Here is a 26,046-nt window from a genome sequence, read left to right as displayed (position 1 = left end):
CCAGAGAAGCGGAACCTTTGAACTAGGGACCGCGGTTTCTGGCAGACACTTCCAGTTTGAGCGCAGGGGCTTCTCACGTCACCTGCTGCAGACACCCACTCCCCACCCGGACACATAGGCTGGGCTTTGTGCTGTCTTTACTATTCTATGCCCTCGAAGCACAGTAGTGCTAATCACCTCTGAGGCACTTCCAGGGAGGGGGTGGGGAACTCTCTCCCAGAGCTCTCTCTTAGCTCAGGCGCTAGAGCCGCTGCATCCATCCCGTCTGGGAGGAAGCTGGTAAAGAAGTAAATAAATAATTTCCTACCCCAGGGACAGACCCCAAAAGATTTTTTAAATATGAGCAAAAAAGCCAGAAAAACTATAGATTCCTTCTATACAGAGAAAGAGCGGGTATCCAACCCCGAGGAAGTTAACAGCAGAGAGACAGCAGATAACAACCTAAAGGGGAACGATTCCTGCCCCCCATCACATAACTCTCTCCTAGAAGAAACTCTTAAAAAATTAAGGGAGATAAAGAAAAATGGGGAAAGGAAAGGGAAGCTATGATAGAGAATAACAACGTCCTGAAATTGGAGTTGGAAAAAATAAAGAATTCACAGGAGATGCAGGGAAACAAAATTTATGAATTAGAAAAGGTTAAAAAAACACAGGAAAGTAGGATTTCTGAATTGGAAAAGATAAAGTCTCAAGAAAATAGAATTTCTGAATTGGAAAAAGAAAATAATTCTCAAAAAAAAATTAGGGAAATGGAAAAAAATTCAATAGAGCAAAATAATTCATTTAAAAACGAAATTGGGCATTTACAAAAAGAACTAAAAACTGTGAAAGAAGAAAATAACTCCTTAAAAGTCAGGATGGAACAAATAGAAATGAATGATTCACAGAGAACCCAAGAATCAGTCAAACAAAACAAAAAAAATGAGAAGCTGGAGAACAACGTCAAATACTTACTGGGAAAATCTATAGACCTGGAAAATAGATCTAGGAGAGATAATCTGCGGATTATTGGACTTCCAGAAAACTATGACCAAAAAAAGAGCCTAGATTCTATTTTACAGGAAATTATCAAAGAGAACTGTCTAGAGATAATAGAAACAGAAGGGAAAGTAGATGTGGAAAGAATTCATCGAACTCCTTCTGAAATAGACCCTAAAAAAAGAACACCACGGAATATTGTGGCTAAGCTGCAGAATTACCACACAAAGGAGAAAATCCTGCAAGCAGCTAGAAAAAAACAATTTAAATACCAAGGTGCCACAATAAGGGTCACCCAAGATCTGGCTGCCTCCACATTAAAAGATAGAAGGGCCTGGAACCTGATATTCCGTAAGGCAAAAGATCAAGGACTGCAACCACGAATGAACTACCCAGCTAAGTTTAGCATCTTTTTCCATGGAAGAAGATGGTCATTCAATGAAACAGAGGAATTCTATATGTTTCTAAGAAAAAAACCAGACTTAAACAAAAAATTTGATCTACATCCACAAGACTGAAGAGAAACAGAAAAAGGTACACAGAACCCTTGAAAACTGTAACTCTGTTGTGGGTATATAAAAAGTACTCAAGGATAATTTGATTTTACTGATATAAAAGAAAAAAAGGGGGGTGTAGTAAAGGGAAGGAGGTCGGTTCAGAAAAAGGGGAAGGAATGATAAAAAGAGGGAAACTACATCCCAGGAAGAGGCATAGAAAATACACCATATCTGAGGGAACATAGTGAGGGGGAGAATCATTGTGTGAATCTTACTCTCATCAGGAGAGGCTCAAAGAGTAAATAATTAACATATTTGTTTTTCAGAGAATTTTCTCTCACCTCATTAAAAGGGGGGAGAGGAAAAGGGAAAAGGAAAAGGAGAATAAGTGAAGGGACTTGGAGGGAGGGGGGAGGGATCCTAAAAAAAAAAAAAAGAGGGAGGGTTGCGCGTCACAAGGGGGGTCTGTAAATTAAATATTGGGGAGGGAGATCAGGGGGGGTCAAGGGAAAAAAGCATAATCTGGGGATAATATGATGGCAGGAAATACAGAATTAGTAATTTTAACTGTAAATGTAAATGGGATGAACGATCCCATCAAACGGAGACGGATAGCAGATTGGATCAAAAAGCAGAACCCTACAATATGTTGTCTACAGGAAACACACTTAAAGCAGGGAGATACATACAGAGTAAAGGTAAAAGGTTGGAACATAGCCTATTATGCTTCAGGTAAAGCCAAAAAAGCAGGGGTAGCTATCCTTATCTCAGATCAAGCAAAAGCAGAAGTAGATCTCGTTAAAAAAGATAAGGAAGGAAACTATATCCTGCTGAAAGGTAGCATAAATAATGAAGCCATATCAATACTAAACATATATGCACCAAGTGGTATAGCATCTAACTTTCTAAAGGAAAAGTTAAGAGAACTGCAAGAAGAAATAGACAGTAAAACTATAATAGTGGGAGATCTCAACCTTGCACTCTCAGATTTAGACAAATCAAACCTCAAAACAAACAAGAAAGAAATTAAAAAAGTAAATAGAACATTAGAAAAACTAGGTATGATAGACCTTTGGAGAAAACTGAATGGCAATAGAAAGGAATATACTTTCTTCTCAGCAGTTCATGGATCCTATACAAAAATAGACCATATATTAGGACATAAAGATCTCAAAATTAAATGTAGGAAGGCAGAAATAATAAATGCCTTCTTCTCAGATCACAATGCAATAAAAGCTACATTCAGTAAAAAGTTAGGGGTAAATAGACCAAAAAGTAATTGGAAACTGAATAATCTCATCTTAAAGAATGACTGGGTGAAAGAGCAAATTATGGAAACAATTAACAATTTCACCCAAGATAATGACAATGATAAGACATCATATCAAAATATTTGGGATGCAGCTAAAGCAGTAATAAGGGGAAATTTTATATCTTTAGAGGCTTATTTGAAGAAAATAGAGAAAGAGAAGATTAACGAATTGGGCTTACAACTTAAAAGGCTAGAAAAAGACCAAATTAAAAACCTCCAACCAAAAATTAAACTTGAAATACAAAAATTAAAAGGAGAAATCAATAATATTGAAAGTAAAAAAATTATTGAATTAATAAATAAAACCAAGAGTTGGTTTTATGAAAAAGCCAATAAAATAGATAAACCTTTGGTAAATTTGATCAAAAAAAAGAAAGAGGAAAATCAAATTGATAGTCTTACAAATGAAAAGGGGGATCTTTCCACCAATGAAGAGGAAATCAGAGAAATAATAAGGAGTTACTTTGCCCAACTCTATGCCAATAAATTTGATAACTTAAGTGAAATGGATGACTTCCTCCAAAAATATAGGCTCCCTAGATTAACAGAGGAGGAGATAAATTGCTTAAATAGTCCCATTTCAGAAAAAGAAATAGAACAAGCTATTAATCAACTTCCCAGGAAAAAATCCCCAGGGCCAGATGGATTCACATGTGAATTCTACCAAACATTTAAAGAACAATTAGCCCCAATGTTATATAAATTATTTGAAAAAATAGGGGATGAAGGAGTCCTACCAAACTCCTTTTATGACACAGACATGGTACTGATACCTAAACCAGGTAGATCGAAAACTGAGAAAGAAAATTATAGACCAATCTCCTTAATGAATATTGATGCTAAAATCTTAAATAAGATATTAGCAAAAAGACTTCAGAAAATCATCTCCAGGATAATACACTATGATCAAGTAGGATTTATTCCAGGAATGCAGGGCTGGTTTAATATTAGGAAAACTATTAATATAATTGACCATATTAATAATCAAATTAATAAGAACCATATGATCATCTCAATAGATGCAGAAAAAGCATTTGACAAAATCCAACATCCATTCCTACTAAAAACTCTTGAGAGTATAGGAATAAATGGACTATTCCTTAGAATAATCAGGAGCATATATTTAAGACCTTCTGTAAGCATAATATGCAATAGAAATAAACTGCAACCTTTCCCAGTAAGATCAGGAGTGAAACAAGGTTGCCCACTATCACCATTACTATTCAATATAGTATTAGAAACGCTAGCCTCGGCAATTAGAGCCGAGAAAGAGATTCAAGGAATTAGAGTAGGAAATGAGGAAATTAAACTATCACTTTTTGCAGATGACATGATGGTATACTTAGAGAACCCCAAAGACTCTGCTAAAAAGCTACTAGAAATAATTTCAAAATTTCAGCAAAGTGGCAGGATACAAAATAAATCCACATAAATCCTCGGCATTTTTATATATCACTAACAAAATGCAACAGCAAGAGATACAAAGAGAAATTCCATTCCAAACAAATGTTGAGAGTATAAAGTATTTGGGAATCCATCTACCAAAGAAAAGTCAGGAATTATATGAGAAAAACTACAAAACACTTGCCACAAAAATAAAATCAGATTTAAATAATTGGAAAGACATTCAGTGCTCTTGGATAGGCCGAGCGAATATAATAAAGATGACAATACTCCCCAAACTAATCTATTTATTTAGTGCTATACCAATCAGACTCCCAAGAAACTATTTCAATGACCTAGAAAAAATAACAACAAAATTCATATGGAAGAATAAAAGGTCGAGAATTGCAAGGGAACTAATGAAAAAAAACCTCAGAGGAAGGTGGTCTAAGTGTACCTGATCTAAAGCTATATTATATAGCAGCAGTCACCAAAACCATTTGGTACTGGCTAAGAAATAGAATGGTAGATCAGTGGAACAGATTAGATACAAAGGACAAAAAAGGGTACATATGTAGCAACCTAATCTTCGACAAACCCAAAGATAAAAATTCATTATTCGGAAAAAACTGTTGGGAAAACTGGAAATTAGTATGGCAGAAATTAGATATGGATCCACACTTAACACCATACCAAGATAAGATCAAAATGGGTCCATGATTTAGGCATAAAGAGGGAGATAATAAATAGATTAGAGGAACAGAGGATAATCTACCTCTCAGACTTGTGGAGGAGGAAGGAATTTATGACCAGAGGAGAACTAGAGATCATTATTGATCACAAAATAGAAGATTTTGATTACATCAAACTAAAAAGTTTCTGTACAAATAATACTAATGCAAACAAGATTAGAAGGGAAGTAACAAATTGGGAAAATATTTTTAAAAACAAAGGTTCTGACAAAGGTCTCATTTCCAAAATATATAGAGAACTGACCATAATTTATAAGAAACCGAACCATTCTCCAATTGATAAATGGTCAAAGGATATGAACAGACAATTCTCAGAGGAAGAAATTGAAACTATATCCACTCACATGAAAGAGTGTTCCAAATCACTACTGATCAGAGAAATGCAAATTAAGACCACTCTGAGATACCACTACACACCTGTCAGATTGGCTAAGATGACAGGAACAAATAATGATAAATGTTGGAGGGGATGTGGGGAAATTGGGACACTAATACATTGCTGGTGGAGTTGTGAAAGAATCCAGCCATTCTGGAGAGCAATCTGGAATTATGCCCAAAAAGTTATCAAACTGTGCATACCCTTTGACCCAGCAGCGCTACTACTGGGATTATATCCCAAAGAAATACTAAAGAGCAGAAAGAGACATATATGTGCCAAAATGTTTGTGGCAGCTCTTTTTGTTGTAGCTAGAAACTGGAAGATGAATGGATGTCCATCAGTTGGAGAATGGTTGGGTAAATTGTGGTATATGAAGGTTATGGAATATTATTGCTCTGTAAGAAATGACCAGCAGGAGGAATACAGAGAGGCCTGGAGAGACTTATATCAACTGATGCTGAGTGAAATGAGCAGAACCAGAAGATCACTGTACACTTCAACAACAATACTGTATGAGGATATATTCTGATGGAAGTGGAAATCTTCAACATAAAGAAGATCCAACTCACTTCCAGTTGATCAATGATGGACAGAGGTAGCTACACCCAGAGAAGAAACACTGGGAAGTGAATGTAAATTGTTAGCACTAATATCTGTCTGCCCAGGTTGCATGTACCTTCGGATTCTAATGTTTATTGTGCAACAAGAAAATGATATTCACACACATGTATTGTACCTAGACTATATTGTAACACATGTAAAATGTATGGGATTGCCTGTCATCGGGGGGAGGGAATAGAGGGAGGGGGGGTAATTTGGAAAAATGAATACAAGGGATAATATTATAAAAAAATATATATATATATATAAAAAAAAAAAGAAAAAAAAATATATATATAATAAAAAATTATTAAGAAAAAAAAAAAAAAAAAGAGGTTAAAGATCACAAGTCATGCATAAGTCCTTTCCCAGGGTCTTTTCCTCATCTGAAAAATGAGAGCCCTAGCTCTAAATATCCAGACTCCACTTGTGATTTGTTCTTCCCTGTACCAACTTTTCCCGTTATCCCATTTACAGTTGGCTACTATAGAAAATTGTAATGATTGGCTCAAATAGGAAAGGTAGTGAGGAGAAAATGAGGATTTTTTTTTTTTACTAGTTCAAAATTTAGACAATAAGTCCTCGTTTCAAATCTAACTGTGGTCTACTTGGACATTCTGGTAAAGTGCTTTAGGAACTGATGCTGTTATTCAAGAGAGAAAAGCAAATAAAACCACAAATCCCAGGCCCAAATCCTTAACATCCATCCCATTTGGAAGACACCTAAAGTTATACTTCATCTAGAACCCTAATGCCTACTACCAGATCTGAGGGCAGAAGTCAGATTTAGGTCTAAAACCTAATAGCATTTCCTCCAGCTTACTCTAAAAAGGGCATCTCTAGAAAACCATGGCAAACCTTCCATTAATCCCAAGGAACAAGATTTTAAAGAAGATTTGTTCTTTAAGGAATGAAGTCAAAAAGAACTTTGAACTTTAGATATTGAAATTTGTGTGAATGGATAATTTAAAATGTATTCTTATTCATTTGATTTTTTTAGTCTTAATTAAGAAAGATTCTATTATGTTAGAAGTAAAGTCTACATACCGGATTCTGGTAATAGGAATGTCGATCTCTTTCTGCATCATCTCATACAATTGTTTATTTCTATTTAAAAAGAAGATAACTTTTTAAACAAAGTACAAATCATGATTATAATATATTGGTCCTTCAGAAGAAAAAAAACCTAGTTATATATAGATGATACTCTTTAAAAAGACAAAGATAGGGACTGGACCTGTGATATTAGCAACTTCCAAGTAAGGAAACTCTTTTAATCTATAAATCTATTAATGCAAGTTGATACCTATTCTGCAACTTAGTCTAAGAGAGTTGCCTGGAGAAGCAGTGTTGAATTCAAATAAAAACAGGGCCACTAAATCAAACATTAGGAAATATTTGACAAAATAAATAAAAACACAATAGAACATAGATAATGTTAATATGTAATTTTCTAAGGCAACATGTGGCTAGAGGGATCCTTATGTATATATGGTTTAGTAGTCCTATTAATTTTTTAAACCTTCAGCTAAGGAAAATGCTCCAGACAGACCTCTACTTATGATTTCACTGGCTTTAGGGAAAAACCTAAAAGTAAGGAAGCTCCTGCTAATGCAAGGCAGCATCTTTTCTGCAGACAGCACTGAGAGGCTAAATGATTCACTCCATGTCACACACCCAGGATGGGTCAGAGGTCATACTTGAATTCAGGTCCACCTCACCTCCTCACCTCACATGTCTACCTGCTACACGAATACCATACCACTTCTTGGTCAAACTCTTACCTTTTAAAATAAGATCATATTATGGCAAAACTGAGAAAAAAAAAAAAAAAGAAAACCATAAAAAGTCTTCTGAAAATTTGAGTGTATTTTAAACACTCATAATATTATTAGAGTCTCTGTGAGAAACTCTGCTATCCTCCATAGAAAGAAATCCCTATTTGGAGTCTTAACAGTCTCTACTATAAGTAAAAGGGATTTTAAAACACATTTGCAAATGCTCCAAATGATGATTTCATTCACTTAATGAATCTATTATTAATGCTATCTATTATTTATTAAAAATAAGAACAAACACAGGACAAGATATAAATGTTTACAGAGAATTTTAGCTGAAATTAGAGAATAATCTTAAAGAAGAAGTGTTTTGTTAGCTTTTTAGCACATCAGTCCAGGGAACAGGTCAGCACTTCTTCCCCAACAAAAAGGATTGCAAAGTTTATTGGGTCACACAATCAGGATGTGTCCAAAGCAGGCCTTGACCTGGGATCTCCAGACTTTGAGTCCAGTTTCTTACCCACTATACAAGCCACCTCTTTCTAAGTATAAGTACTCAGTAATAAATTCTCAAGTTGAGAATCAAAGACTCTTCAAAATGGACAGTGTGAGACAAATAGGGGTTTATTCTCTACCTGAAAGCTATTGATTCCAGTATGGCTCGTACAAGATGAAACTTGTTAGTGGAAGATTTTAGACCCATAAAAGAGGCACATGCACAGGGGTCATTTTGTGGAACCTACAAAGGAAAAAAAATCACATATTATTTATTTAGATATTTAAACATTGGGAAAGATTTCAAAAAGTATAGAGAAAACTACACATGACAAAGAAGCGATAAGATAAAAAATTACAATTTGAATTATGATATGGGATACTGAAAAGTTGAATGATTTGTCAGGGTCACAGAGTCAATATGTTCCAGAGGCCCAGGTCCCTAATCAATAATATATTAAGTATCATTAGGTAAAATGATATTGTAAAACAAGAGATGGAAGAAAACCTAGTCATATGAATGGACTAGTTTTCTTTAGAAGAAAAAAAATGCATTATTTTCCTGGAAAGTTAAATTTTCTCTTGTGTATTATGTATAGGATTCTAATGGTCTAAAAAAGATTTTATCCCCAAAAGCTACAAGTTATTTACTTTTCTGGAATAATTTACCAGCCTATTTGGAGGCAGGAATATATTAAATGTATAAAAATTTCTAAGAGGTGAGGCAGGTAGTTGGAACAGTGATAGAGTCAGCTCTGGAGTCAGAAGGACCTGAATTCAGGACCTCAGATATTCTAACACTTCCAAAGTATGACTCTGACTTAATCTCAATTGCCTCACCCCCCCCCCCTGAAAAAATTATAAAGGTAAAATTACTGGTTCTGTGTTTATGGGTGAAAAATAATAAGTAACATAAATTGATGCTTAATTTTTTAAAAGATGCATAGTAATAATTATTTCTCATGATCTTAATGTAATTTTTCTCAATTTGGTAAATTTGAAACACAGGTTCCAAATGAGACAGACTGAAGCTGAGAAGGTACAGGTTCCAGTCTGGCCTTGGACACTAACTAGTAAGCTAGGTGAGCACAGGTGAGATGCAGCTTTTCTGAGCTTCGGTCAACTTCTCTATAAAATGAAGAGAATAAAAACTGCAGAACCTCCCTTCTAGGATTATTGTAAGGCTCCAAAGGAAGAATATATGGGAGCTATCTGGTGACCTCTAGAACCCTGTACGTTGAGATTTGGTTCTCTTGGTTGATGAAGCTGGGCCAAGTGATATCTGATCTGAGAAGTGGAGGAAGAATCAGATGTGCGTGCTTGTAACTCATTAGAACACTTCTTAAAGTCATTTAACCCTACTTAGCATCAGTTTTTTGCCTTTAAACTAGGGATTTGTCCCATAAAATTCAAATAAACAAGGGAAAAATACAAAGGATAGGATATAAAGGAAAGAAGTTTAAAAAACTATAAAATGATATATAAAAGTATTAAACAGAAAATATGCTCTTAAGATAATCATCATAGTGCTAGAGTTCAAAGCAGAAACAACCTTTTCCTTTATTTAAAAAAAAATTACTGATTTAGGTTATATTTAAGAAACAAGAAATCATATGCTTAGTAAGACATAGATTTCATTTAATAAATGTTTCCATTTATGTATCACTAAGGTATATATTTTTTGTTTCAACAAAATTACTTTTCAAACCAGCTTTATTTAAAAAGATTACTGGCATGGTACTTGCATTTGGGATGGATTATTTGCATGTTAATCTTTTATTTCCTTGATTACTATTTATGCCAGCTTTCAGACACAACTGGATTGGGCAGAATTATTTCTTGTGTAAAAATAAAACATTGTTATAGAATATAATCTTCTGTACTGGGTCTTCAGGAAGAGTTTATTCCTTACTTTCAAAGAGTGAAGGTACAAGACCAAAATGGATTATTACAACAAAGATATTGTCTGTCAAAGAAGACAAAGACAAAAAAGTCCCTGAAACATTTACACTTAAGTCATTTTTCTTGAAGAATATGAGATTTAGGGTACTAATTATTTATTACATTTTCTGAATGGAATCTAACCCCCCTTTTAAAAATTTTAATGCAATAAGTATTCTTCGCCTCCTCTCTTTTGAATGAGATTTAAAAGCTCATACACTTCACTCTAAAAGAACATACTTTTTCAGAGGAGAGTGAAATGATTCCTACATTTATTTTATAAATCTTGCCTGCAAGAATCCTTAGGTATGGTTTGAGGGTGTGACCCATTAAAGTTATATTAGTCCACTGCTAACTCTTGGGTTTTATACTTTGAATGAAAATCTTTCCAATTCTAAAAAGTCTATTCAGAATTAGGACAGCACATGAGACCAATAAGGCCTATCTGAGGGGATTTTGGTGTAACCCTAAAGAGTTTCTTCAGGACTAGGCTTCTTGACTTTAGAAACCACTGTCACTTCTCCATAGTCTGCTGTGCATTATCCTCATGTCCAAATAAAGGGAATCAAGATAATTTGGCATGTGAGTATGAGTGAAATTGTCACTGGATAAATATATATGCATATTTTTTACCTGCAATCCACTAAAGGATGGAACAAAACAAACTCCTTCAGAATCGGTCAAACTTTTAGCCATTTTTTCAGTCTCATCAGCATCTGTGAAAAGATCTGCAAAAAGATTGTGGGTTATGAAAGAGAAGAAAAATAATGGAACTATAACTACATAGAAATATATATAACTACATAGAATAATCCTATGATTTACCAGCACTAAACTCCATATACCTATGGGATGACCATATGATTGATCAAGTCATATGATTGCTCAAGCCCTAAAACGGGGCATCTCCAAGCACTGTTCTGAGTATTTTTTGTCTCTAATACTGAGGACTTGGATCTTGCAGTGATGGTGTTTTAATCTAGTCAGTTCAAAAACTGGTTTAGCACTGCTGGTGTTTTAATTCAAGAAATATTTATGAAGCACCTCCTGTGCATAATTCCCTAGGGATACAAAGACAGAAATGGAGAGTGATCTTTGCCTAAAGGGACCTTCATTCTATTGTTCAATATAAATGGGAGTAGAAGAGACTTAAATTCAATTTGCCTTTTGCCCATTACTTAAGTCTAAACAATGCACAAACCAATAAATCAAACTCTGATTTGTAGCATTCTTCAATTTCTGTGATGTAAAGGCTCACACTGAAAATGTACCATTGGGCTCTCCAGAGCCCTGTGTGAGTTGATCCCTGAACACAAGAATACAAATACATGCTCAAATGAAGTAGTGCTTGTAGCTTTTCCTGCCAACAGTGCAGATCCATGCCTGCCAAACAGGTGATAATTTTTTCACAATTTAAAAAAAATAAAAAAAGTAATTTAGAGGCAATTTAAAGATGATGAAAGTAAAACTTCATCCCTGCAGAACCTTTCTCTCCTCTCTAATCCATCCTTCCTATAGCTGACAAAGGAAATGTTAAAAAGCTCAGGTTTGACCATGTCACCCCTTTTTAGATGAATCCAGTGGTCCCTTGGGCTCTCTCCCATTTGGAATTTAAAACTTTTCATGAGTTGACTGCCTTTCCAGCCTTATCTCCTATTCTCCTTCATACATTCATAACCAGACGGGTCATACTGTCCATCACATGCATCCTGTACCTGTTCCATTGTGAGGTGGTTCCCCCATACCTAAAATACATACCCTCCTCATCTCTGCCTCATAGAACCCTTGGTTTCCCCTGAAACTCAAGTCAAATATCTCTTCCTACTCTCCTTCTTTCCCCTCCCTCCTTCCCTTCTCTCTTTCCTTCTGTCCTTCCTTTTCTTCCTTTCTTTCTTGAACCCAAACATATATTTTTCTTGTTTCTTTTAACTTATACATATTATATATAAATTACATATAAAAATAGCTTTCTATTTATTCAATTTTGAATTTCAAATATTTTTCTTCCCCCTTCAATCTCTTCCCTCTTTCCCTTCCTCCCTCCTTCCTATTCTCTCTTTCTTCCTTCATTCTTTCCTTCTTCAATCCAAACATGTTTTTTCTTGTTTCTTTTTATTTCATAGTATTTTATTTTTCCAATTATAAGTAAACATAGCTTTCAACATTTATTTTGGGAAGATTTTGCATTCCAAGTTTTTTTTTCTCCCACTAACCTCCCTCCTCCCCCATAGCAAGCAATCTGATGTAAGTTATATATGTACGATCATTTTAAACATATTTCCATATTGGAAATATTGTGAAAGGAAAATCAGAACAAAAGGAAAAAACCATGAGAGAAAAAAAAGTGAAATTATATACTTCAATCTACATTCAGTCTCCATAGTTCTCTCTCTGGATACATATAGCATTTTCCATACCAAATCTACTGGAATTATTCAAGAATCACTTTCTACATGAAGTCATTCTGGATCATTCATATACCATTTAATTTTAAAAAGAAGTAGAGAGTCCAGGTCTCTTCCAATCAGAAAGTCTGATCTGATTCTAAGGTCCTAGTTGGTCTTGGATACTACAGAAGACATACCTAGTGCACTAGTAGCCCAGAGTAGTGTTTCAACTTGGAATGCATGCTTATTATATTAGCAGAGGTCTGACAAAAAAAAAAAAAGCTAAAAAAAATTGAATGTATAGAAGGAAAACATATAATCAAGTCAATTTAGAAAGTTACATGTAGAATTTGTTATCAACTTTTTAAAACAGCAAGCAATGTAAATAAACATTCATGGTTTTATATAGAAGCTTCTTTTCTATTCTCAGGTGTGAACTGGTAGGCTTTTTTAAGCTCTGGAAAGCTGAAAAGGTGAGAAAAGATATTTTTGTTAAATTTTGGAAGTTATCCAGTTGATCAATGATGGACAGAAATAACTACACCCAGAGAAGGAACACTGGGAAGTGAATGTAAATTGTTAGCACTACTGTCTATCTACCCAGGTTACTTATACCTTCGGAATCTAATACTTAATGTGCAACAAGAAAATGGTATTTACACACATATATTGTATCTAGGTTATATTGTAACACATGTAAAATGTATGTGATTGCCTATCATCAGGGGGAGGGAGGAGGGGGGGGATAATTTGGAAAAATGAATACAAAGGATAATATTATTTAAAAAATTACTCATGCATATATACTGTGGAAAAAAATTCTAAAAAAAATTTTTTTGGAAGTTAAATAAAACAATCTAAGTAGTTAAAATTTGAAATGATGAACTGGTTCATGATTAATTTTATATGCCTGAATATCACCAGAGGATTTGGCCTTTAAAAGGCAGAACAGAAATATAGAAGCACAGACAGGATAAGAAAGTGGCACACTGTCTCTGACAAAATTCCTGAGAAGGAAATATGTACTTCTACAGAACCACATGGCCCCAAGGATGCCAGCAGATGGAAGCAGCTAGAGACTTAAGGACCAGGATGGAAGCTACATACAAGTAAGTTAGCAGTAATGGAGTTAATGGTAAAACAATCAAGGGTCCTCTTGGACCAAACCTCCTTCATTTAGGAATAAAAGTTTACACAGTCCTACCCATAAACACTGATACTGTATCATGGGAATAAAAGAGAAGCAAGAGCCAGGAATGGACTTTTGCTACAATTGAGGGAAGAGCAGCAAAAGCCACAACTCCTTGAAAGAGCATATCTGGTTCTCCTCCTTGACCGATATGAGACCTGTGGACTAGTCAAGTCCTAAAGAAGGAAGAATAAAGGTAGGATACAGAGGATGATCCCTGAGGAACTTAAAAGTAATTCATTTCATGGGGGTCCCAGGAAATGGGACTCTCTTCTCTAGATGAAATCTCTGCTTAAGTCATTCCAAGAGCTCTTTCTTTTTTAGAGGAATAATATTTAAAGTAGTACCTTGTCAGTCTAGAGGGCTTTATATGTCTCTGGAAAGGAAGGACTAAGGAGAATGAAAAAGAACTATCTTGGCAGTTTATGTAAGAAGCTTCCAAGGTGAAATACAAGTAGGTGTGAAACGGAGGAACTAGATTCCCAGAAGAAATAAGATAGGTGGGTGAATATAGATGAAGACAATCGACAGAAAGATCTTTTATTAAGCAATCATTATGTGCCAGGCAATATAGTCAGCACTGGGGATACAAATACAATAGAAAGGCAGTCCTTGTCCTTACAGAATTCACTAATATTACAACAGGGAAAGTGAATACAAAAAGAGGAGCACAAAGGGGAGTACATGCCCACAGTGGCCTAGGGTGGCAGCGGTAGGGCACTGATATGGGCTGCAAGTAGTAAGGAGGTCCCATGGTTGGGGTTCCAGGATACAATAGGGAGTGAGGGAAATGAGAACAATGGTCAAAAAAGGAATGGTAATTTGGTGTCAGCTTGGAAGAACATCCCTGATGAAATGTTCTAAAATGATTTCAATACTGAAATTCTAACACCTCCATGGGCCAAATAAAATAACAAAACTTTGAGGTAGAGCTCAGATGGCAGAACAGTAGGAAGAAGTATAGCTAGCTCTGTCCTTTCCCCTACCCCTCAACTCCTCCAAGTATATCTAAAGGGGGCTAAGATAGTGAAGTAGAGAAAGCTACTTATCCCAATATTTCCCTCTAAACTACTTCAAAATAAGGACAAGCCAAAATTTGGAGTGGCCATGCCAATAAAAGTCAGAGTGATTCATTCTTCCAGCCCAAGACAACAGAGAAGGTTAGAAAGAGATTTATGACACAGGGGAGGAGACAGTAAGGGGACGTGGCAAAGAGAAAGAGATTACTGGGTAATCTTGTGCCAGTGTTAGACACGGAAGTGGACACTATTTGGCAATTCCATTGCCTCTATCTACTTCTGGGTGGCTGAAAGGCAGAGGAGAGCATTATTATTTCCTGTCCCAAGGGATCAAAGATTCTGAGGAACTAGAACTAAAAATAGCAGTGTGAAAAACGATGAAGCTTGAGACAGATTCCCCCCCCCCCCATATACACATACACATTAGGTACAGAATAAAGCATTAACCTAAAGTTCCAAATTAAGAAACAGAATGGAAAAATGAGCAAAAAAAACACACACACACACACACACACACACACACACACACACACACACACACACACACCCTAACCATAAAATGCTACTGTGGCGACAAGGAAGATTTAAGACACAAATCAGAAGAGAATGACATCAAAGAAAACCTCAGAGAAATATGAATTAGACACATCCCAACAAAAATTCCTAAAAGAGCTAAAAAATTACTTTCAAATCAATCTAGAATAGTAGAAGAAAAATTAGGCAAAGAAGGGAAAGGAGAAAAAAAATTTATGAAAAGACAACTTGATAAAAGAGATGCAAAAAATACTGAAGAAAATATCTTAAAAAGCAGAATTGCACAAACAGAATACGAGATACAAAAACTCACTGAAGAAAATATTACCTTAAAAATTAGATTTGGGTAAGTGATAATAACTCTAATAACTCTTAGGAATGTTAAAAGTCAAATTCCAGAGCTCCTAGATTAAAAAAAAAAAAAAAAATACTTCCAGCTGGAAAGCAGTCATTCAAATACCTGCAGCCACAGTCAAGATTACATAAAACTCAGCAGCAATCACATTAAAATAACAGAGGTTTTGGAATATGGTATTCCAGAAGGTAAAAGAATTGAGATTACAACTAAAAATAACCTTCCTTCAAAAGACAAAATGGATATTCCATGAAATAGAGGATTTTTCAAGCATTCTTGATGAAAAGATCAGAGCTGAATAGAAATTTTGACTTCAAATATAAGACTCAAAAAACATAAATAACTGAAAGAGAAATAATTTTCTATTCAGAAAGATGATACAGTATCTTTTAAGATTATCACTATGGGAATAGTTAAAGATTTCTACAAAGAAAGAGGGTATGGGAATGACTCAATTGGGACTGAAATGATGTAAAAAAATTGATACATAAGAAGGAAGGATGCCTGAGGTGGTGGGGGAAGGGAAAGAATGAAGGAAATTATCTCACATAAAGATGATATACAAAGAAAAGCTTTTATGATGGAGGGGAAAATGGAGAGGGGTGTCTGGCTATGTCTAAACTTCACTTATATCTAAACTGGTTCATACACTCATTCTCTCTCTCTCTCTCTCTCTCTCTCTCTAATCTACCGCTCTATCTGGCTAAACAGGGAAGGAAAAGGAAAAGAAGATAAGAAAAAGGTGAGGATAATAAAAGGAAGAGCAGATAAAAAAGACAAAACAAACTTTAGAGGAAGAAAGAGAGAACAAAAAAAGAAATAAGGCTAAAGGAACTAAATAGGATGGAAGGAAATACATAGTAATCATAATTGTGAATGTGAATGGAATGAACTCACCCATAAAACAGAAGAGGGTAGCAAAATGTATTACAAACAATAATCAAATAATATGACATTTACAAGAAACACACTTGAAACAAAAAAATATGCAAAGTTAAAATAAGAGATTGGAGCAGAAGCTGAAGTAAAAAAGGCAGGAGTAGCAATCATGATCTCACACAAAGCAAAAGCAAAATAGACCTAACTAAAAAGGATAAACTACATATTGCTTAAAAAAAACTACAGACAACACCAAAATTGAAATCCTGAAAATCAAATGAGAAATTAAATTTGAAAGTCAAGAAAAAAAATTTACCTAATAAAGAAAACTAGGGACTAGTTTTATGAAAAACAAATGAACAAACAGACAAACTAGATAAACCATTGTTAATTTGATTTTAAAAATGAAAAAAAAAAACACATCAAAAATGAAAAGGGTGAATAAACAACCAATTAAAATGAAATTAAAGAAATTATTAGATTTTTTTTTGCCCAATTATATGCCAGTAAAACTAATAATGCAAGTGAAGTAGAAGAATATTTACAAGAATATAAACTATCCAGATTACCAGAAGAGGAAATAAATACTTAAATAACTCAAATTTAGAAAAAAATAAATTGAATAAGCCATCAGTGAGTTCCCTAAGAAAAAAATCCCCAGGACCACATGGATTTACAACTGAATTATACCAAACATTTAAGAATTAATTCCCAAACTATACAATTTATATGTATATTTGGGGGAAAAAAGATAAAGAAGGTGTCCTATCAAATTCCTTTAACAACACAAATAGGGTTTTGATATCAAAATCAGGGAGAGCAAAACAGAGAAGGAAAACTATAGACCAATTTCTTTAATGAATAATAATGCAAAAATTTTAAATAAAATAACAACAAAGAGAGCACAGCATTAAGTCACAGAGTTAATATACTATGATCAGGCAAGATTTATATCAGGAATGCAAGGCTGGTTCCACTTAGGAAAACTATTGACATAATTGACTATATCACTTACAATGACAACAACAACAAAAAAAATTATATGCTAGTTGTAGAAAAAGCTTTTGACAAACTATAATACCCATTTCTATTAAAAACATTAGAAAGCACAGGAATCAATGAAGTCTTGTTTAAAATGATAATTGGAATCTATTCAAAACCAGAGCAAAGATTATCTTGCATGGGCATAAACTTGAACCCTTTCCAATAAGATCAGGAATGAAGCAAGAATGCCCTTTAACACCACTACAATATTTTTTTCAAAATTGTACTAGAAATGTTAGGTATAGAAATAAGACAAGAAAAAGAAACTGAAAAAATTAAAATGGGCAAGGAGAAAATAAAACTATCATTCTTTTGTAGATGATATGATGGTATACTTAGAAAATCCTAAAGAATCAACTAAAAAACTAGATGAAACAAAACTTCAACAAAATTGAAGAATATAAAATACACCTATATAATTCACAAGGATTTCTATAAAGTTCCAATAAAACCCAGCAGCAAGAGAAAGGGAGATTCCACTTAAAGCAACTCTTGGGAACCCATGTACCAAGGCAAATACAGGAATTACAAAACACTTCACACACAAATAAAGATAGATATAAAGAATGGAGAAATGTTTGGGGACAACTGAATGAAGGAGTAGATAAAGCATTGGCTCTGAAGTCAGGAAGACTCGAGTTCAAATCTGGCCATAACTTAACACTTACTAGCTCTGTGACCCTGGACCAAGTCACTTAATCCCAATTGCCTTGCAAAATAAATAAATGAAAAGAGAAATGTTAATTGTTCATAGGTTAGCCAAGTCAATATAATAAAAGTCACAAATCTACTTAAGTTAATTTACTTATTCAGTATCATGCCAATAAAACCACTACAATATTTTATATACCTAGAAAAAAATAGTAAACACAGTAGTAAATGACTATAGTAATCCAGTGTTTGGTGAATCTAAACATCCAAGCTGTTGGAATAAGAACTCAACATGTAACCAAAAAAAAAAAAAAAAAACCTGCTTAGAAAACTGGACAGTAGTGGTAGAAACTAGACATAAACCAACACTTCACATTGTATACCAAGATAAGATCAAAATGGATAAATGATTAGACATAAAGGGTTATATTGTAATTAAGTTAGGGCAGCATAGAAAAATATATCTGTCAGATATGGATAAAGGAAGAGTTTATGACTAAACAAGAGACTGACAGGATTAGAAGTAGTAAAAATAGATCACTTACATGAAATTAATTTTTTTTTTGCATAAACAAAACCAATGTAGTCAAAAATAGAAGGAAAATAAAAAACTGGGGAAATTTTTTTGTAGCAAATATCTCTCATAAAGTTCTCATTACTTAAATATGTGGGAAACTGAGCTAAATTTATAAAAATAAAAAAAAAAAAGACCATTCCCCAATGGATAAGTGGTCAAAGGATATGAAAAAGCAGTTTTCAGAAGAAAAAAATCAAAGCTATTAATAGTCACATGAAAAAATGTTCTAAATTACTATTGATTAGAGAAATACAAATTAAAGTAACTCTGGGACATTACCTCACACTCATCAGATTAGCTAAATGACAGAAAGGAAAATGAAAAGTGTTGGAAAGGATGTCTAAAATTGGGACACTAGTGCATGGCTGGTAGAATTATGAACTGGTCCAACCATTTTAGAGAACAATTTGGAACTATGCTCTAAGAACCATAAAACTGTGCATACCCCTTTGATGCAGCAATACCATACCCAGGTCTGTATCCCAAAAAGATCAAAGAAAAAGGAAAAGAATCTATGTATACAAAAATATTTATAGCAGCCCTTTTTATAGTGGCAAAGAATTGGAAAACATGAGGATGCTCATCAATTGGGTAATGGTTAAATAAGTTATGGTATATGATTATTATGGAATTTTATTGTGTTATAAAAAATAACAAGCAGGATGGTTTCAGAAAAGCCTGAGAAGAATTAGGTAACTCATGCAAGGTAAAGTAAGTACAAGAACATTATACACAGCAACAGCAATAGTGTAAGGATGACCAATTATGAAATACTTAGCTACTTTGATCAAGATGATGATCTAAGACAATTCTAAAGGCTCATGATGAAAAATACTATCCACTTTCAGCATCATTTTAAAAATTTTCTTTATTTTTGTTTTATTTTATTTATGTTTTCTTTTGCAGCATGGATAAATATGTTTCACATGATCTCATATGTATAATTGAAATAAAAATGCTTTCCATCTCAAGGAGAGGAAAGGGGAAAGAAGGAAATAGAGAACTCAAAATTTCAAAAAAAAAAAAAAAAAATTCCAAAAATCTTTTTTACATGCAATTGAGAAATATTTAACAAAATAAATAAAAAAAAATTAAAAACAAAAAATAAACAGATCCAGAAAATGAACCAAAACAATTCCTGATTGGGAAATCCAAGAAAAAATAAAAGCGAGGTAGCTAGATACTCTTTTTTTTAAATAATAGCTATTTATTTTCAAAATATTTGTAATTTTCAACATTCACCCTTGAAAAATCTTGTCCAAATTTTTCTGCCTTCTTTCCCCCTACCCCCTTCTCTAGATAGCAAGTAATCTAATTTATGTTAATAAGCATGTACAATTCTATTATACATATTTCTGCAATTATCATGCTGTACAAGAAAAATCAAATCAAAAAGGGAAATAAGAGTACAAAAAAGGTGAAAATACTATGTTGTGATCCACATTCAGTCCCCATAGTCCTAGTCTCTCTCTGGAAGCAGATGGCTTTCTCCATCAAAAGTCTATTGGAACTGTCCTGAATCACCCCATTGTTGAAAAGAGCCATGTCCATCAGAATTGATCATCTTATAACCTTGTTATTGCTATATATATAGTGTTCTCCTGGTTCATTTCACTCAACATCAGTTCATGTAAGTCTCTCCAGGTATCTCTAAAATCATCCTGTTGGTTGTTTCTTACAAAACAATAATATTCCGTAACATTCATATACCATAACTTATTCAGCCATTCTCCAACTGATGGGCATTCACCCAGTTTCCAGTTTCTAATCATTATAAAAAGGGCTGCCACAAACATTTTGGCATGTGCAAGTCCCTTTCCCTCCTTTATGATCTCTTTAGGATACAGGCCCAGTAGAGACACTACTGGATTAAAGGGTATGCTCAGTTTGATAGCCCTTTGGGCATAGTTTCAAATTGCTCTCCAGAATATTGGATCAGTTCACAACTCCACCAATTATATATTGGTGTCCCAGTTTTCCCACATTCCTTTCAACATTTGTCATTTTTTTCTGTCATCTTAGCCAATCTGAGAGACGTATAGTGGTATCTCAGTTGTCTTAATGTGAATTTCTCTGATCAATAGTGATTTAGAGCACTTTTTCATATGACTGGAAATGGTTTTAATTTCTTCATCTGAAAATTGTATATTTACAACCTTTGACCATTTTATCAATTGGAGAATGGCTTGTATTCTTATAAATGTGAGTCAATTCTCCATATATTTTAGAAAAGAGGCCTTTATCAGAACCCTTATATGTAAAAATTTCTGCTTCCTTCTAATCTTGTCTGCATTGGTTTTGTTTGTACTGTTAAGGAACATGCCTAAGTGCACTATAAGGAGCAGGTCAATTCTCCTAGAGCCTCCACAGTTGTGAACACCTGAAGGAGCTGCAAAGCAGCCTTTACTGATACAGGTGTTGCTTGTGGACTGGGAAAATAAATTAGAGGCAGAGGAAAGAAGAGAGAGGTCAGAGAACGCAATGGCCTCTCAGTGGGGAGATCAGAGAACAGCAACTGCCTTCTTCTTGAATCACTATCATCCTCTCACAAGAAGACAAAAAAAAGTCTACCAGAGGTAAAAGCAAAGTTACATATTGTGTTCCCAACAGTGTACAAAAACTTGTAAACTTAATGTAATCAATATTATCCATTTTGCATTTTATAACAGACTCTAGTTTCTCTTTGGTCATCAATTCCTTCTTTCTCCACAGATCTGAGAAGCATACTATCCTTTCTTCTTCTATTTGCTTACAGTATCACTCTTTATGTTTAATCATGAACCTATTTCAATCTTCTCTTGGTATAGAATGTTAGGTGTGTGTGGGTCAATGACTAGTTTTTGCCACACTATTTTCCAATTTATCCAGAAATTTTTATGAAATAGTGATTTCTTATCCCAGAAGCTGGGGTCTTTGGGTTTATCAAACACTAGATTACTATAGTCATCGTCTATTGTGTCTTGTGATCTAACTTATTCTATTGATAAACTATTCTATTTTCTTAGTCAGTGCCAAATAGTTTTGAGGTCTTTCTAGTTTCAAGATTTGATCTCTATCAGTATTCCATGCTGCCATGCTAATAACAAAAACAATAAAATAATATCAATAGGTACAATTAATACTTTTAACAAAATTTCAACCCAAGTTTATTTTGTATCCTGCAACTCTGTGAAGTTGTTCATTTTTTCTATTAGTTTTTTAGTTGATTCTCTGGGATTCTCTAAGTATAACATCATATAACAAGGTGAAAGAGGGCAACTTTTTTCGGTAATAGATATCCTTAACTACATCTTTATTTTTCTCTTGTTTTAATTTCCAAATAACTATTTCTGTTCTATTCTTTCAAATTCCAAAAGATTTCTACAAAGAGCTCTTATTCAAAGTGCTTCAATACCCATCAATACCCTCTTTGATTACTATCAAAACAGTAACTGGTAGCAGCATTCAAAATCTTTAATTTGGATTAAAATTAAAATTAAAATGCATTCTATGATCAGTTTGAGGATTTACTTACTCAAATTTTGGGCCCATTTTATGGCAGTACCAGTGTCTGCTGCATTGCCTTCAGCCAAACATACAACTTCTGAACCAATCTTCCAACCAATTAATGGATAGAAACCTTAAAAAGAAAAATAAGTACAAGTTATATAATATTTAATACACAATTCCATTTCAGAGACATTCTAAGATAGGATAATTCAGTCATCTTAAAATGAAGACTTTTACAGTATCTGACTATTTCCAAACAAGTACTATATATACTAAGTAAAATCCAAAGTTATTTTGAGACAAGTTTACTAGAGAAATAAGTATTCAATTTAATTCTGTCAACACTAAATATCTACTATACACAAGGTGCTTCAGATACAAAGACCAATCCCCCTCCCCCCCAAACAAAAACAACAACAATAACAAAAAACAGTCCTTTACAGCAAAGACATTCGAGGGGATAAAAAATGAAGAGAAAAAGGAAGGAAACAGATGAGGACAGAATTTGTGAATGAACTGACACGTGAATGGAGCCTCAAAGAAACTTAAGGACTGTAGTAGGACAGAGTAAACAATAAGTCCATTCCAGGTTTGTGGATTTGTCTAGTAAAAAGCTAATACCAACTCTGGGAAACAGCAACTTAATCTGAACTAAGATTGCTTGAAGAGGATTAATGTGAAACAAGTTCGGAAAGTTAAAATGAAACCAGACTCTAAAAAAGGCTTTCAATGTTGGGCTGGACCTAATCCTAACTCTGGTGGATTGACGAATTGGATGAATTCTAATCTTTGAGATTGATTGTTCCAAAGGCAAAACCCCCTAATAAATCAATACAAATTCAATCATAAAGGGAAACCTGTTTCATAGAACATGAAATATATCTTTATCTATCCTGTTTATACTGTTTATATATAGTTTGCATATTATCTTTTCCCATTAGACTATAGCTTCTTAAAAGCAGGACCAGGTTTTGTCTTTTTGTGTCATCTGTGCTTAGTACAGGGTCTGACATAAGTGCTAGTCGATTTTGACTTAAGGTACAGTTAAGATGTTTAAACCAGAGTTTCCAGTATTATCCAAATATGTGTCCTATATTTCTGAAATAATTAAATAATATTTTACATAAGTACACATAAATAGAAGGTAAAGAAAACAACACAAGACAGTAAAGGGAAATGGGAGTTAATTCACTTTTACTACTATTGATTCAACTTAAACAGAGAAGATACTCGGTAACCTTGTTATGAAAAGCCAACAGAAAATATCACCAATGTACAGCAAGAGGTTACACCCTGAAAGCTTCTCTCAAGTTTTCTTAAGAGATGTGGTTTTATTCATAATAAACAACAGAAAAGAGTTTGCTCGTTTACCTCCCACAGTCTGTTGAAGGTTGGTTCCAGTATTAATATCCAAAAAAGTTCCTGTTCCCATAGTCAACTTCACGTCTCCTCTTTGAAAGCAGCATTCCCCAAACATGGCTGCCTGCTGGTCAGCAACCTATATCAATTACCAAAAGATAAAAATCTATTGACCCAATCAGTTTAAAGATTATAGATCACATCTCATCAGACATTTTACTTATATATATATACACATACATTCAAAAGTAATAAAGTATGATTCACTTTAGGGCTAGAAATTTATTTAGTTGATTCTTCTATATAGTTGTGTATGGGCCTTTTCCACTGAAGGGCAAAAGCCTTAAAAATACATATCTTGATGTGCTCTAAGAGTCCTGTTCCAAGCCTCCATACATCATGTAATAGAATCTCCTGACTAATAGCTGGGTTACAGTAATGGAGGCAACACAGAGGTAGTGTAGGTGGCTCTTGTCCACTGCATAGACTTGTGATTTTACTTTAGGAATTTGACCACTCAAAAGAATTCAGCCTGTATTGTGGGTATACTGCCACCAGGTGGTGTTAGAAGTCTTCCTGGTTTAGTCTAAACCACTAGGGCTAATCTATATGCTTTACATTAGATAACAGGAGAAAAATATGAATTTCTAGACTTAAAAAAACTTAAATATTAAAAAAGTCAGTAATAATATATAACAGGAATTCAATTTTAAAAGTTTAAGATTCCTTCTTATAAATCTCTGTTTTCTAAATGATTTAATATAACACTACTTTTATCTCTAGACTTAATTTGCATCTTTCTAAATTACCCTGAATTATTCAGTTGAACAAAACTAGAAAAATAAGGAAACAATGCCTTGTACTGTTTTTCTTTATCCATAAGGGGATCTTGGGATCAAACAGGACAAAGAAGTTTTTGTTAGTTGGTATGGTTTCTTCCCATCACTATCATAAATGTTGAGTTAATGAGTCAAATAAGTGTTTTAATTTGCATTTTGATCAGCTAAAAAATTTATGTTACTTTCTTTGATTATACACCTCTTTTCCATCTAACAGAAGTAGATAAGTAACAATGCATAGAATATCTCCCTCGTGATTATTATTTCCTCTTATAGTGCATAGTCATTTTTCAGTCATGTCTAACTCTTTGTGACCCTATTTGGGGTTTTCTCAGCAAAGATAGTGGAGTGATTTGCCATTTCCTACTCCAGCTCATTTTATAAATGAGGAAACTGAGGCAAACAACAAGGTGATGTGACTTGCCCAGGGTCACATAGCCAGTAAGTGTGTGAGGGCAGATTTGAACTCAGGATGATATCACTTTCGTGTTTCATTTGGGTTTTTTACAGCCTGCTACAATTGTATAGAAATGAGTATTTCCATTTTTATAGAATTTTTATTTATTTATTTATTCCATTTTTATAGAAACTGTTGCTTAGAGAGGTTGTAACTTTGCCCAAGGTCTTACAGAACCAGAATCAGACTCCAAGGGGGGGCTTTTTCTCCTAGGTGAAAACTGCTGTCTAAAGAAAAAAGAACCTTTTTCCCTAGCAGCGGGTGCTGATCAAGTTAAGGCAATAAGCAATATCTAGGGAAAACTCCAGCTCACACAGAAAACATCAAATACCAGGTCTCTCAAAAAACAAATTTAATTAAGAACCATATCCCTATTGAGAAAAACTTTTCTAAACAAAATGTTCTATACACAGGCATGAAAAGAGATTACAAAAGATTTCAAAGACTGAGGCATTTATTCAAAGTGTCTGGACCTTCCTTTCAGGAGGACTTAGGACCCTTTGTCAGTGAACATTTTTTGACCACTTTATAGTCAGGGCAGTTGTTTACCCCATAATTAGTTTTGGCTACTTTTGGAAATTAATTTATTTTATTCTATAAAGGACAGCTCTTAAGTTCTCTACTCACCAAGGCCACAACCGGTATAGATGCTCCAAATATTTCTTTATCCACTGATCCAAAGTTGTGACTTAAGTAAAATGAGTTTTTAAATTAGTCATTCGTTCCTTTAAAAATATGAACTTAAGATTCTAATAACCAATTTTAGTTTAGCTCTAAATGTTAGGCAATCAGTAGCACAAACACTTATTGAAATTTGATTTAAACTCACATTTAAATATAAGAAAACTATATTAGTATATAGTACTATATGTAGTACACATATTTACAAATCAAAAGAAAAATCCTACATTATTTTAAAATTCTGCATAATGATTCTCCTTCTCCAAGAAAGTAAAACGGATTAAAATAGTTTTTTTTGTTGCTTTTAATATCTGAGGCTTATACCTTGTATCTTTCACAGGAGGTAGGATAGTGATTGGTATCGAAAGCAGGGAGGTAAGCATTCCACTCCAACACATCTGAACAAAAAAAGCTTTTTAAGAATCAAAGCTGATTAATTTAATAATTTAGCTCTCTTTTACTTTACTTTTT

At 33.9% G+C, this 26,046-nt stretch overlaps 1 protein-coding gene across 2 annotated transcripts in view; it reads right to left on the bottom strand.

Moving 5' to 3' along the window:
• The window catches only part of GK5 (glycerol kinase 5), a 62,630-nt gene that overhangs the window by 2,397 nt on the left and 34,187 nt on the right, over positions 1 to 26,046 (bottom strand). For both annotated transcript variants that reach the window (XM_074298443.1, XM_074298444.1), the window contains 7 exons: positions 25,900 to 25,973; positions 25,522 to 25,582; positions 23,611 to 23,737; positions 22,265 to 22,369; positions 10,749 to 10,843; positions 8,315 to 8,418; positions 6,949 to 7,008 (listed from right to left, as the gene is read on the bottom strand). In XM_074298443.1, coding sequence (XP_074154544.1) covers positions 6,949 to 7,008; positions 8,315 to 8,418; positions 10,749 to 10,843; positions 22,265 to 22,369; positions 23,611 to 23,737; positions 25,522 to 25,582; positions 25,900 to 25,973 — 626 coding nt within the window. The remainder of the gene's footprint in view (positions 1 to 6,948; positions 7,009 to 8,314; positions 8,419 to 10,748; positions 10,844 to 22,264; positions 22,370 to 23,610; positions 23,738 to 25,521; positions 25,583 to 25,899; positions 25,974 to 26,046) is intronic.

The sequence above is a fragment of the Sminthopsis crassicaudata genome, chromosome 3 (assembly GCF_048593235.1).
Source record: "Sminthopsis crassicaudata isolate SCR6 chromosome 3, ASM4859323v1, whole genome shotgun sequence".
NCBI lineage: Eukaryota > Metazoa > Chordata > Mammalia > Dasyuromorphia > Dasyuridae > Sminthopsis > Sminthopsis crassicaudata.
Note: the sequence above shows the minus strand (reverse complement) of the source record. Positions and strands in the feature narration are given on the sequence as shown.